The 15599-nt window shown below is 32.3% G+C and overlaps 1 protein-coding gene across 1 annotated transcript; it reads left to right on the forward strand.

Moving 5' to 3' along the window:
* Positions 1 to 8688: 8688 nt before the first annotated feature.
* LOC128186315 (cornifelin-like) lies at positions 8689 to 10098 on the forward strand. The gene is made up of 3 exons (XM_052856112.1): positions 8689 to 8862; positions 9228 to 9367; positions 9816 to 10098. The coding sequence occupies exons 1-3, from the start codon at positions 8721 to 8723 to the stop codon at positions 9927 to 9929; spliced, it is 396 nt and encodes a 131-aa protein (XP_052712072.1). The 5' UTR covers positions 8689 to 8720; the 3' UTR covers positions 9930 to 10098.
* Positions 10099 to 15599: the final 5501 nt, after the last annotated feature.

Below are 15599 nucleotides of genomic sequence, written 5' to 3' on the forward strand. Positions count from 1 at the left end.
TATAAATGTAATCATACAGATTGTTAATAGGCTTTTGGAAGTTTCAAAATAGATTGCAATAATGGTTGTCTTTTAAAACAAATATGGAAAAAATAATGTTCAAATTGTTTTTAAAATCGTCCCCCGTTCCATTTTCTCATTGCTCAAATAGATGTAATAAACTCATCAATTTCAAAACATTGTAAGTTTATATAGGTGTTTGTTTTCTTTTAAACTATATAAATGTCTAAGAAGTCATAATGTACAATATATGACTTTATTTGAATTGAGATATCCCCAATACTCGAATCAAAGAAAACAAGTCATATTGGCATGCCCTGTAAAGTACCACTTCGTCTGTGTAAACAGAATTTTAATACATGAACATCAAATTTATCTGAGAGGTTTTTGAAAACTTAGGTCAACTTAATGTTGATAAACTCTTTTTGGCACGTTTTATATATTGTTTTTTTGCGCATTATGTGTCTGAACAGAAAAAAACAAATTTAATGAACAAAAATTGTTTTACATTGTATGTATATTGATAAGATTCACAAAACGTAACAAAATGTTTTGGAGATCAGTATTAAAATGATAGACATCTTTTAATAAATACATATTGAAAAACAAACACGTAGAACTTATTTTTGTAGTTTATACAATGTATGGACTATATGTCCCGTATCTTTCATTCTTGTTGGAGCTTAGCAAGTGGATATTTCGCAAAGATGCAAACACTGAACCTAAATTCTTAGTATTTATCCAATAATCGTCTCATTATCTTAAAATAAACTAATGATATGTAAAGCTTTCATTAATTAGTTATTATAATGCATGTTTCTAAATATGTTCTGTTAAAATCCCCCCAAGTACCCTATAAAACCTTTAAGTTAATACAAACACCCCCAGATACAGACACATCTTGAGAATAATCATAAAACACTATAAAATTAGTTAGATAAATGACCATCTATCGCTCTAATCTATGCAAGACACGTTAACGTTGCCCATTGACACAGTGTACCTTGGAGTCGTAGATATAGGTTACCCTTTTTGATACAACATTGTTATGCGGATTGTTTTCAATCGTCTTTGTGTCTAACGCTGAGGTAAGGGTCGATGCCTCTGAGTCAGTAATTTTTTAACTGATGATTATGCCAGTGCGACAGTTGCATTAATGCATGCCTCCAGCGTGCATATTTCAAAAAACGCATGTACTCATTACAGATACCACGGCTTGAAGAGTTAATAACATATCCTGTTTTTTTTATGAACATTACCTTTTCCCGTAGGTTAAAAACATTTCATAGAAATTTTAAAATTGCGTTCCAAAATTAAAAAAAAAACTTTCTTTAGAAATTTAAACTGCGATGGGATCTAAACAAAACTTATGTAGGATTTAAAAATCGTACAGAAAAGATAAATTTTTAATGGGAAAACTACCTTTTTAAATTAAACCCCAGTAGTACATTTTCATTTTCTATAGAAAAATATCTTTATGATTTAAATTTCTGAAGGAAAAAATTAACTCCTATGGAAAATATAATTCTTGTAAATTTTCTAGAATTTCCTGCAGGGTTTTTAAAATATCCTGTAGGAATTTTTTCTCCTATGTAAATTATCATTTTCCTAGTGAATAATTTATTAAAGGTAAATATCTTACTTGTCAATATTCAGTATTTCTCTCTCTCTCTCTCTCTCCCTCTCTCTCTCTCTCTCAGTTTGAGATATTACATTGTACATCAATGGATAGTTGTTGTTGTGATTTTCTCATTTCCATATATCTCTCAAGTGAGTAAGGATGATGAGGCAACCTTGACCTTTAGGTTGCGACCCAAGACCTTAAACTTTACTGGAAATCACGAACACTTCCAGTAGTGTGAATTTTGCTTAGAGCTTTCGGATTCTTATCAATTATCTATAAAAATGACCTACCACTTATCAAAACATAATCTGATTTGAATGTTAACAGGCTTTAATTCATAATTAATTTATCTCAACTTTAAACAATTTTAAACCACAACATCAGTCTTTCATAAGATCTAACATCCTATTCATTTTGATATAAAGAGTTCTGAGAAAATAAGATAATAGTTTCTCTTTTTAATCTCAACAAAAACAAAACCGCGTTTCTTGACAATTCTGGTATAACTAGGACAAAATAGTCTTGTGGTATGTTATCTGCTCATCAAATGATGTGTATAGTTTTCCTGGTGAATGCATTTAAAAGATAATGAAAGATAGACGTTGCAAGTTTTAAGTACAAACATTAAAAACTTCCACATAACGAGTCTAAAAGAATTTACAACGCAGAATAACAGGAACAAAAATTTTGTTTTAAATTTTATCGTATAGGTGATATCCATTTTTTTAATAACCTAGTACCATTGTTTTGGAATGTAATACAACAATGTTTGGAAAAAAAATCATTCTTATTAAGGAAAAAGTGTTTTTTTTAATTATTATTATCTAAACTACAAAAGAATGTAAAATTTACTTTGACTTTGATAATTTACTAAATGTATATAGTCTCATATTCATTATATCGTTATCTTCATACAAGCTCTTGTTTTTCGTAATTAAGGTAGCAGCAGAACAATGAGATGAAAGCTCAAGTGAGCTTGTCTTGTCATATTTTGTCTGTCGCCCGTCTGTCCGTAAACATTTCTCATTTTCGACATCCTCTCAAGAACTACTAGACCAATCAGTTTCAACCAAACATGGCACAAAGCATCCTTAGGCAAAGATAATCCTAGGTTGTGCTAATTAAGGACCTAACATTTTTTCAACGGGAGTTAATAAGAAATTATTGAACATTTTTAAGAAATATTCAAAAATCCTTTTCTTAAGAACCATTTGGCCAGGAAATCTGATACTTGAGTACTTGAAGCATCCTCAGGTAATGTTTATTCAAAGTTGTAAAAATAATGACCCCCGGAATACATAGATGGAATCTCTAAAAACCTTCTTCTCAAAAACTAATCAGCCAGAAAAGCTAAAACTTGTGTGGAAGCATCCTCAGGCAGTGTAGATTCAAAGTTGTGAAAATAATGACCTCAGGGTAGGGTAGACCACAATGAGGAGTTGAGCTTTTACACACACACACACACACACACACACACACACACACACACACACACACACACACACACACACGTATATATATATATATATATATATATATATATATATATATATATATATATATATATACAGAAAAGCTGAAACTTGTGTGTACATGAAAGCATTTTCAGGTAGTGTACATTCAAAGTTGTGAAAATTATGACCCTGGGGCCACAATGGGGGGGGGGGTGGTTCTTATTGGAATATATATAGAGTAGTATCTTTTAAAATGTCCTTCTTCGAAACTAATCAGCAATCTTTAAAATTCTTTAGACTGTGGGCCCCTGGACTATTCTTGGCCTCACAAGGGATCAAAGTTTGATGTAGGTTTATACCCCATACTTAAACAATTGTTTAGGATCTTTTTGGGAACTGCAATGATCACTATAAATTACAACAGTAACTATAAAATCATTTTGTTAAAAAAGGACTATATGATAATAAAAGTAAAAATATCCAGGGGTAAAATGGATTTTTATTTATACAGGTTCTACATATATTATACTACATTGTCCAGATAGTTTGTATCATGCTGATTTTATCAAACCTATTGTTCCTCAGGTGAGCGATGTGGCCCATGGGCCTCTTGTTTCATATTTTTAAGATAAAACCAATATCGGTTAGACAACCAAATAAATCTATCCCAGCATATTTTTATTGCAAAAAGTGGAAAATCTCCACGTTGGTACACACAGCATTCAAAAGTATAAGTTAAAGGTTGAGATGCCACTCAAATTCGTCTTACGCGTTTAAGAATAAATTATTTAACACACTATTTTGATTATGTAACCACAAAACTGCCTTAAATGAGCCTTTGATTTCAGACAATATACCGAAACCGAAACTTGTTTTTCATATGGGAATAACTAGGACAAACAAAAATATTCATCACTTCTAGTTGGTTTGACAACAAAAGTAATGTAAAATGCTTTTATAATATTACATGTATATATTCAAGATGTGTCGACCAGAGTTTGTCTAATAAATAGAATGTTTGTGCCCTGTGTTGTTTATTCCTATGACTACGAAAACATACTCATGTTTGAACATATTTAATTGTATATGTTAGAATTTTCACCGCTGTGCAGAACTTTATTCAATATTCAATATACAAAGGGTTTGAACACAAGTTCTTGCAACTTACTAGGTTCTCACCCTAAAATAAGTAATTTTCAAGTGTTATAAAACATGATATATACATATATATCTAAAAAAAATGGTTAAGAACAAAATTGTATACTTATATAAATCTCCGAGAATTGGTTATAATATTCTGCACAGCGGTGAAAATTCTAACATTAGTGTTATAATCTAAGCTGTCATTACCCCATAGTAAAGTATGCGAATCTATAATACCTAAATTTTGTATTTGGAATAGTTAAATAAGGTATTCCTTGCAATAGAAAATAGTTTTTCAACAAATGAAAAATGATATACGGTACCGATCATACCCAACCTAACACTTGAGTAAACCCCAACTAAACCCCGGTTTTACTTTTTGGGTTTACTTGTTTTTTAAACTGGGTTTACTTTTTGAAAATTTGGGTCCACTTGGGGTTTACTTTGGGTTTACTTTGAAATTGCTTTTTGAGGTCAATTGTATGCACTGAAGTGTGAAGCAGACTAGTATTTTATCTAACCATCCTACTGGCTGTAATTCCTGTCTTTTGTATATTCCGAATACACAGTTAGCGTCTGCTTTCAGGGGTATATATGACTGGGCTTACTGTTTGTGTCCACTCTGGGTTTACTTTGGGTTTACTCTAGGTTTACTCTGGGTCCACTCTAGTAAAAACGAAGTAAACCCAGAGTAAACCCAGAAAGTAAACCCAGGGTTTAGTTGGGGTTTACTTTCTGTTAGGTTTGGTCTGATCGGTACTGTACATCTTTCTTTCCACATATTCAATTTGGAGAATCAACAATATTTCTTCTGTATAAATCATAATTTGGTTAACAATTGTGTCCTAATTTTGTATAAATGATGTTAGCTACTCTTTTACCATGAAGAAAATATTTAGGAACTTTTGAGTCAATAGTATTATTAGATATGCTTCTTTGAAACTGGCGGATGGATGTTGATTTGTTGATATCCGAATTTAGTGAGTTCCCATTTGCCTATAGCATCTTAAATAAACGGGTTTTTTTATATGTATCATACTTAACTCTAGAAGGTATACAAGTAATAGCTTTCCAAAAAGCTTGCCTGACTAAACAAAATTATTCAATGGATGCATGCATGTATCAATTAGGCTATCTTATTAGAAATGAATTTTAATTTTCGCTGCTGATCATAAATTTATAAACGGAACGTTCAAATTTAAGACGACATGTCAGTCTTTTCTTCGATCTAGAACATGTACATATATATATCACTTGAAATTCATTTATTTAATTAATTCAATTTTTTAGGAATGTACATATATCATATAACTGCATGTAAGCTTGAAAGCTTGAGTAAATAGTCTTTTTTTTAAACTGTATTTGTTATATTAAGATCCAAAATCTTTAAAAATTTCCAACCATATGAAATATGAAAGGGTATACAAACACGTATTGTTTTTTGATGTGTGGGCAGCTTTATCAAAATCATCTTGACAAGCAATTAAAAAAGGGCGAATTCTCAAATTCATGAAAAAAAACCCTAACTGTAACTTCAATTCAATTAGAATTCCTTATTTGCAGTTTTATTTATTACATGCTCCTACAAAGGTGGAAGGGGGGGGGGGGGGCAATTCCATGATGTTTCCATTTATCATATAAAGTTAAGAAAATACGTGCCAGCTGCAAACAAAAGTTGGGAGGGTGAAGCAGCCTTCCCCCCCCCCCCCCCCCCGATATCGATGCTACGTGTCTGTGATGTAAACACATGGTGTGCTCTGGGGTATTCGCACGATCCCAACGGACTCGTCAACTAATCGGTGCGCAAAAACTATGAATGAGACATTATGGCGCGAAATCCTGCAATTACCGTTCACGCAACGAATGAACTCATCCATCGGCAGAGATCCATGAGGAAAGGGTCAAATGAATTTTTTGACATTTGTGTTGTAACAGCTACATACATGTATATTATACTTTGGATCGGATGTTTTGGAAGAAATCTAACGAATTAACAAACACACTTAATTAGTAATTGTTAAATGTAGTAATGTACATTTAGTAAGACGCGAGTTATGACCCCTTTTCAAGATTCATGAAATCGCCCAACTGAACGAAAATCGGGTCACACCCCGCTTCGGCGATTTAGTTCCTCCAGTAAACATTCCAGCTGTATAAATATATATTTTTGTTCTAATCCAAACTGATGGCTCTCTTGTAATAATGATAATCCAACACCAATTATTACTTACATTGTATCATAATAGACAAGATGTTACAACGTGTTGCGATGACCCCCTCCCCCCTTTTCACCGTTCAAATATAGTGGAATGCTGATCTATTTTTAAATCAGGATTACACACGTGCACTGCATGGTAACCGTCCCTTTTACTTGAAAATTCTTGCTCGCTGTTTTTATTACATGCCATATACCATTTTTATCAATTGTTAATGTAAATGCTGACATCTTAAACATGCATCGGTTAATCCTTTTTGTGAAATATCATGATATTGCTTGTCCATTGCCTGCACTGTTTCGGAGAATGCAACTTTTAAACCTTAGATATGCCTGACGTCATGACGTCAGGCAATAATTGTCTTCATAACGAGTACTGTAGCGAGAATTATCTTTTCTATAAATGTTAGCAAAATCGCTAAGATATTGTGGTACAAGATTTAAATGATATTTGTACATAATACTCATGTACGAACAAATATAGAATACATAGTTTTTTTGTACAAATGTTGTATTTATAAAAGTTTTGAGCAAATCAAATGTAATGATAAAAATGCAACCATTGCGTTTTTATCCAAAACTTCGTTGTTCTTTTCCTGCAATTTTGTGTACTCTGGCCTTATATCTAGCATCCTCATCCTTATTCGTAGACCTGAATACATCACTAATATAGCAAAACCAGCGGTTGTAAAAAAAAAAAAAGAACAAAGAAGGAGCAAGATAATATGCTTTAATCGTTTTTGCAATAGATTCCCTATTTTATTAGTGAAAACACAAAAATGTTATTTACAATAAGTATAATGGTGAAAATGAAAATTAATTGCGAATCAATTCCATTAAATATCATTTAATAATGTTGTCTCTTTAAATGATAATGTCATATGTTTTTGCCTTGAGTAAATAACCCTCGTCTTATAATTTTCAGATAAAAAATACAGAGACAATGATGAAATGCGCTGCAAACCAGTCGAGTTATAAACTATGCTATCCAAATATGTATTTGCAATCTGGAACAACAACAAATCTATCTGGCTACCTACATTCTTTTTTAGAATTTTTGGTACAGGGTCACTCTGAATATTTTCCTATCTAATTCTGGGATTGAACAATTCCTGGAAACCATGTCAACGCCTACATACACATAGTTATTTTATAAGGACTTAAAGATTTTTGTAACAAATTAAAGACACCTCTTATCTGAAACGACGACTTTTCAATAAGGTAAGAACAAAGCAACGTTTTTATAAAACATATGACCGTAGACTTGCTATCTTTTTTTTTATTAAAACGTATGTACAGCATATTTTTTATGTTCTAAGGAGAAAGCAAATCGTTATTGTCATTATTCCAAAAGAATAATAAAAATCACATTTTATAACTAATGTATTTTTCAATAAGAATGCTGTGACTAATACGTCTGATTATAACAATGAAAATGTCTTAACAACAAAAAACCAGATTATCATTTTGTATCTGTAAAATCTTGCAAACATTCATCAGGTCCACAATGCAAGACAGAATTGCAATGGTTTGGATTTTATTTTTTTATTCCACGTATTATACATGAAACTTTCATGGTGCATAATTTTGAACCGTTGTAAAATGCAGCTATATGTAATAACTTGAAAATATGGTGTATATACATGTATTATATACAATAATCACATTGCACAACTAACAAAAATACGCATTTAAAAGTAAAAATTTAATAAAAATTGTTCGAACTATTTCTTAACTGTTCGATTAAAAAATATAATAAAGTGAAAATATTAGGAGGGTTAGTCATTAATTAATTTAGATGAAGAAAAATAATTATGATTGCGAATGAAATTTAAAATATAAACCTCTTCAATAATACTTTCTTCATTAAATTAGAACTTGTTCCTTTTTGTAGCAATATAAAGGGGGGATTAGTTAATTTCATTCCCAAAATTGGTCCCTTTAAATACAGACGTTGAATTTCGCGTTAACAATAAAGATTTAGGTTCAGTAAAGTATTACCCCTCGTATGATGCAAATAAAAGAAAATTGCTATTGTCAATGTGATATGAAAAAAAAGTTTGAATTGCGAAAAAAAAAGTCTGCAATAATACATTATTCATTGTACATGTGTTTTGATACGATTCCTTTCAATACCAAGAAAAAATATTTTTAAGGAGATGTTGGTGTACTTACGTGTAGAATCGGTTTTGGTTTGGTTATAATGTGAAGAAAGAAATAAAAGAGTGTTCTTTTTCTTCTACAGCTTTGCAAGCTTTTGCTTTGAGCTAGAAAAGCAAACCCAATGGACTCCACTGGTGTACATGAAGACGTCGTAACAAGTCAGCCAAAAAAGGAAAAAGAGCCTAAGAAAAAGTTTGTGAGTGTTGAAGGAGAGAGGGATTGGAGTACTGGACCTTACGCTTGCTTTCCAGACTTTCCCTCATGTAAGTCAATATTCGAATATGCTCCTGAACTTGAGTATGCAAATTGAGTGTCATTTTCTACGCCATTTTTCAATTATATCAATTGGATATAAGTTATCAATATTGAAATGGAAATATTCCTTCTTATATATTCCTTTTTTTTTTGTACGCCGAGAGAGAGAGAGAGAGAGAGAGAGAGAGAGAGAGAGAGAGAGAGAGCAACTATGTTTTGAATTATGTGTCTCTCTATCAAGCTTTTTTCAAATCAAGTTTTTAAATTTCATACTGTCACTGAATTTTAAAGTTTCACAGGGAAATGGTCACTCAAACTTAATGACAAATTTATAATGTTCTCATGTAGATACATAAACGTTGTTTATATTTAGGTTGCAGGGGCTTCTGCTGCATTCCCTGCATGATGTCCGAGATTTCACGAAGACTTGGAGAGTGGATGTGCTTCCCGTTCTTTATGCCTGGAGGTGGTAATGTCCTCAGAACGAGAGTCAGAACCATGGGGGGAATAAAGGTACTTGTATTACCACCTTTTAAAATTGATATTTATCTCGTAAGAATTTTGAAATTAAAAAAAATGCACCCTAGTGTTTAAACTTAGTTGATTTTCCATAGAAGTTATGTTATTATAGTTTCCCGTTTCATATCCACTGACACGTATTGACACATGCATACTAGTATATGTTATAATAATAATTACTCGTGTATCTGGTTTTATCGATTTTGTTGCAATGCAAATCTTCAAGTGTACATCATATTGATGAAAGGATAAAAAAAATGCATATGAAGATTTTGCAAATTTCAACATGCATAAATATAATCAGTTCAATTTGTTTGACTATTGCGAATCTAAGGGCGTTGCTCGAAAAATAAATAGATAAATACATTTTATTATCAAATAAAGAAAATAAATACAAATAAATCGGAATTAACTAGTTGATTATCTGGTCTACCTGTTTTAGGGAACAGCCTGTGATGACTGCATCATGATGTGTTTCTGTGGCGCATGCGCCGTATGGCAAATGCAGAGAGAGCTGGACGAAATGGGAATCCCTAAAGCTGAGAGTTGTATGTAAATCTGTATTCAAGCAATACATGCGTACATGTACATAAAAAACAATGTTTTTTTCCTTGTTATTTTTTCACTCACAGCCTAACATTTGAGATTCTGACACTGTGTTTTATTATATTTAGTTATTATTATAGTTGTAATTTTAGACGGTAAATAAATATTTCTACATATGATTTGTTGACGTGTTTGGTTCCTAATACTTCTTGTCTTCCTATGTTAATATACATTTAGTTATGATATTTCTGCTTTATAAATAGACAGATGGTAAATACTTACTGCATACAAAAAATGCATGTACATATATGTAAGTATATACATATTGTATAGTAAAGTAAGCGGACAGAAAGGCCTAACTCAATTAAGAGGTTTTTTTAAGGATTTCATCACGTTTTGGGATAATCAAAAAATATATATATTGTATGCATGCGCATTTAATAAAGATAAAAAAACCCTTTTTACAGTTGTACAAGATATACAAAAGAATTGTAGAACCATGGCATTGAGTTTACATTGAGTGTCTTCTCTCTTTTTTTTTCATCGCTGACAATACTCACGCATAGGTTCTAGGAAAAGTGCAATGGTATTTTAATCAATTTGGGTGTTAACTTTGTAAGCTTTACAATAGTCTTTGGCTTTCCCCAGATTAACGGTAATCTGTGGGACATGTTCCAGCAAGTCCATTTCACCATTATTTACATATCATCAACATTCTAAAGAATAAGAATATAGTTTACCTGATTTTATGTTCTGAATAAGTTCTTGTATAATATGCTCCATTCATTTTATACCTGAAAATAGAAAAAAAGAACTAAACCATCCTAGGATTTATTCAATATCTGAACCTGCTTTTTTTATTAGATTCAAACCGCGCTTTTATCTTAATTTTTGTAAACGATACGCTTGTAAAACAATTAAAAGTATGGTTTGCGTCTTTCTCTTTGACCTTCATTTAAATCAATCATATTTTAAAAGAATGAATCAACTGACTAAGTTTAAGGACCTAAGCATCAAAATGCTCCACATTAGATTTTATCAGTATTTTCAAAGTATTTAAAACCAAATTATTTAAAATTAAGACCACACTGATCTATTTTGGCTATTTATGCGCCTTAAAATTTATGAATTTAGTGATATTTATTATATACATATACTTAAAATGTAATGTATTACACGTTACTTTCCGTCTGAGTTTTAAGGACTGGTCAAATGTGGGGTATAAACGCCCTCTTTCATTCACCGAAATTTTTTTTGGGTCTATGTATGTCAGTATCCTCCTGCCTTTCATTTAATCCTAGCTATAAAATATTTTTTGCAAATCTCAAATGAACAAAATCATAAACACAATGCATTTTGTAGAATTTTAACTGCAATTGAAAATAACATAGACAAACATCAATTTTTAAAATAATGACAGAATTCCTAGTTTTAATAAATATCCACTTTTTAATCAGTTATAGAGTGTTTACACGCTACGGTTCAAGGTATTGCGAATATCGTTGGGTTTAAATTGTAATATACATGTATTTGTTATGAATTAGTTATTCATTAGTTATTACCTCAAGCAAACAAGTATACATTTGAAGTCCATTAGTACATTTGTTGAAATCATACGTTGTGATGATTATAACCAAATAAAAAGCAAATATAGCGCTGTTATATTATCCTAACTACCTGTATCTTGACAGTATTTAAGTTTCGTTGACTTGAACATTAACTTTGATTTTGTTTAAATACAAACCTCTCAATTTAAATTCTCTACCACCAGTGACAATAATTGATAAATAAAGAAACAGTAAATTTAAAAAAAAAAAAAAGGTATACGATCGTCCTTTTCAAAGACCTAATTTTTTACAATAACTGAAATACTTTTTTTTCTTCAAATGAAATATAGGTTCTTCAAGATTTAGCGTCAAATCATAATAATCCTTGTCTTCTCATTGACATGGAATAATTGTTATAATATCTATGCATTTTATGATTATAAATTATGACAAATTTTTTAACCTGAGATATAGTCAATATCTTAATTCAAACCGTCCAAATATGATACGCGGAAATACTTTTATCAGAGTTATCGGACATTGCATTGCCGAGGATTGGAGATAGAACACTACTTATGCTCATAAATGAGCACTACACTGGTCCCCTTAACCTCTTGGTGGGTGTTTGTATTCACACTGCTGTTTTAGATTTTGTCCTTTTGTTCCCTATCGCGACCTAGTAACACGGCGATGTGAGATCTTCGTCTACACAGGTGAGACTTGTTTATGGAAATATGTTGAACTGCTTAATAAGATATACTATTAATGATTACAAAAAATATGTTTATCGCTGAAAAACGCTTTCATACGTGTGTGGTACAAATCATAGACTATGCCTCAAGCGTATAGGGGTTCAGGAAATTCCAAGCTACAGACAATTATTATATTCAAAATCTCATAATCCGTGTCAACATGGGTGTCATAGATTTACATCCCTCACTGCTATCCAGGGAGATCCAAGTCAATACCGTCAGGGGATAAACATGATTCGATTCTGGAATCAGAGAATTTTCATTTGACCCTGATCATTATTACTAAACCTGTATTGGACATGGATGATTATACATGTAGCCTAGTATGCTTTTAAAAATAACAGTTTTGGTGAAGTGAAATAAAAAAAAAATACAAAATGATTGTACTTCTTAATTAAGGCTTTCGCCACTATTTCTCGAATCAGTCTGTTTAATAATATTTGTCTTGTGGAGAAAAATGTATTGCATTATTATTCTCAAATTCTGGCGAGTTAAACTGCCTATTGAATTTAATTTCCAAAATTACGTACTAAGTCTAATGTACAATGTAAACATGAGTCTAACGTAGAAAACAAGAGGCCCATGGGCCACATCGCTCACCTGAGGAACAATAGGTATGATAAAATCAGCTTAATGGAGTCATAATACAAACTATCTGGACAATGTACAATAATACATGTAGATCCCGTATAAATAAAATCCATTTTCCCCTGGATATTCTTATGTTTATAATCATTAGTCCCTTTTCTAACAGGACGATTTTATAGTCATATCATATGTTGAGTATTGCAGTTCTCAAAAAGATCCTTAACAATTGTTTATAAATGGGATATAAACGTACATAAACTCTGAACCTTCTTGTGAGGCCAAAGAATTGTCTTGGGGCCAAAGTCTTAACAATTATAAAGAATCATCTGGCTGATTAGTTTCTGAGAAGAAGATTTTTAAAGATTTACCATATATATTCCTTTGTTAAACTTTGAACCCCCATTGTGGCCCCACCCTACCCCTGGGGATCATGATTTTCACAACTTTGAATTTACACTACCTGAGGACGCTTCCACACAAGTTTAAGCTTTCCTAGCTGATTAGTTTCTGAGAAGAAGATTTTTAAAGATTTACCATATATATTCCTATGTAAAACTTTGACCTTCCATTGTGGCCCCACCCTACCCCCGGGGGTCATGATTTTCACAACTACCTGATGATGCTTCCACACAAGTGTCAGCTTTACTGGCTGATTAGTTTCTGAGAAAAAGATTTTTAAAGATTTACCATATATATTCCTATGTAAAACTTCGACCCCCATTGTGGCCCCACCCTACCCCCGGGGGTCATGATTTTCACAACTTTGAATCTACACTACCTGAGGATGCTTCCACACAAGTGTCAGCTTTCCTGGCTGATTAGTTTCTGAGAAGAAGATTTTTAAAGATTTACCATATATATTCCTATGTAATAAAACCTCGACACCTCATTGTGGCCCCACCCTACCCCTGGGGATCATGAATTTTACAACTATGAATTTACACTACCTGAGGATGCTTCCACACAAGTTTCAGCTTTCCTGGCTGATTAGTTTCTAAAAGGAAGATTTTTAAAGATTTACTTTATATATTCCTATGTTAAACTTCGACACCCCATTGTGGCCCAACCCTACCCCCGGGGGTCATGATTTTCACAACTGTGAATTTACACTACCTGAGGATGCTTCCACACAAGTTTCAGCTTTCCTGGTCTTATGGTTCATGAGAAGAAGATTTTTTAAGATTTACTCTATATATTCCTATGTTAAATTTCGACCCCCAATTGTGGCCCCACCCTACCCCCGGGGGTCATGATTTTCACAAATTAAAATTTACACTACCTGAGGATGTTTCCACACAAGTTTCAGCTTTCCTGGTCTTATGGTTCAGGAGAAGAAGATTTTTAAAGATTTACTCTATATATTCCTATGTAAAAATTTGACCCCCCATTGTGGCCCTACCCTACCCTCGAGGGTCATGATTTTCACAAATTAGAATCTACACTACCTGAGGATGCTTCCACACAAGTTTCAGCTTTCCTGGTCTTATGGTTCATGAGGAGAAGATTTTTAAAGATTTACCCTATATATTCCTATGTTAAATTTCGACCCCCTATTGTGGCCCCACCCTACCCTCGGGGGTCATGATTTTCACAAATTAGAATTTACACTACCTGAGGATGCTTCCACACAAGTTTCAGCTTTCCTGGTCTTATGGTTCATGAGAAGAAGATTTTCAAAGATTTACTCTGTATATTCCTATGTAAAACTTCGACCCCCCATTGTGGCCCCACCCTACCCCCGGGGGTCATGATTTTCACAAATTAGAATCTACACTACCAGATGATGCTTCCACACAAGTTTCAGCTTTCCTGGTCTTATGGTTCATGAGAAGAAGATTTTTGAAAATTTCTCGAAAATTTTCATAAATTCCTAATTATCTCCCTTTGCAAAAGGGCGTGATCCTTAATTTTCACAAATTTAAATCCCCTTAGGCTAAGGATGCTTTGTGCCAAGTTTGGTTGAAATTGGCCCAGTGGTTCTTGAGAAGATGTTGAAAATGTGAAAAGTTTACAGACAGACGGACAGACGGACAGACGGACAGACGGACGGACAGACAGACAGACGGACGACAGACAAAATGTGATCAGAATAGCTCACTTGAGCTTTCAGCTCGGTGAGCTAAAAATATTTCTATGAACTTACAAAAGTACCTTAGATCTATATTTGCACAATTTAGATGTGGCGCATTATCAATAACGGTAGAAACGTGAATGTAACGGGTTGAAGTTATATAAGAGAGAATTTGTATTAAGTTTTGTTCTTTAAATCAAGTTGAGGATAAAAATCATTTTTGTTATATTGTGAAAAATATAATTAATCAAAAACACACTTTGAGCAAATATTTGGTGTCTACATAATTAGTACTCAGATAAAAATTGAATATTTTTTTTATATTATCAAATAATCCCAGCAAGTATCGAACTATTTATACAAGGTATACTCAATAAGATGCTCAGATATTAATTATTTATTATGTTTTGATACAACAAAAGATTACATGACCTTTATCATAAAATAATTCACGTCAGGTATAAAATTATTTATACGATGGATGATCACTAGGATGCTTGTATATGTATTATTACTTATCTTTTAATTTATTAATTATTACATTTTCATTTTTCATTATGACAAGATGCAACGAGACTGGTATATCGCTCTCTGCATGCTGAATAATTTGTAATATTATATATTTTTTAAGTGACTTATTTGTTCGGGGTACTTTATTTGTCATGTGTACTGCTTTTAACAATCTATGTTTATTTACAGATACAATTGTACAAGAGTCAATA

The sequence above is a fragment of the Crassostrea angulata genome, chromosome 5 (assembly GCF_025612915.1).
Source record: "Crassostrea angulata isolate pt1a10 chromosome 5, ASM2561291v2, whole genome shotgun sequence".
Lineage (NCBI taxonomy): Eukaryota > Metazoa > Mollusca > Bivalvia > Ostreida > Ostreidae > Magallana > Magallana angulata.

Excerpts from the sequence above, each read along its gene's own strand:
- LOC128186315 (XM_052856112.1), top strand. The coding sequence starts at position 8,721 with ATGGACTCCACTGGTGTACATGAAGACGTCGTAACAAGTCAGCCAAAA. Across the intron at positions 8,863-9,227 it reads CTTTCCAGACTTTCCCTCAT|GTTGCAGGGGCTTCTGCTGC; the intron begins GTAAGTCAATAT and ends GTTTATATTTAG. Across the intron at positions 9,368-9,815 it reads GAACCATGGGGGGAATAAAG|GGAACAGCCTGTGATGACTG; the intron begins GTACTTGTATTA and ends TACCTGTTTTAG.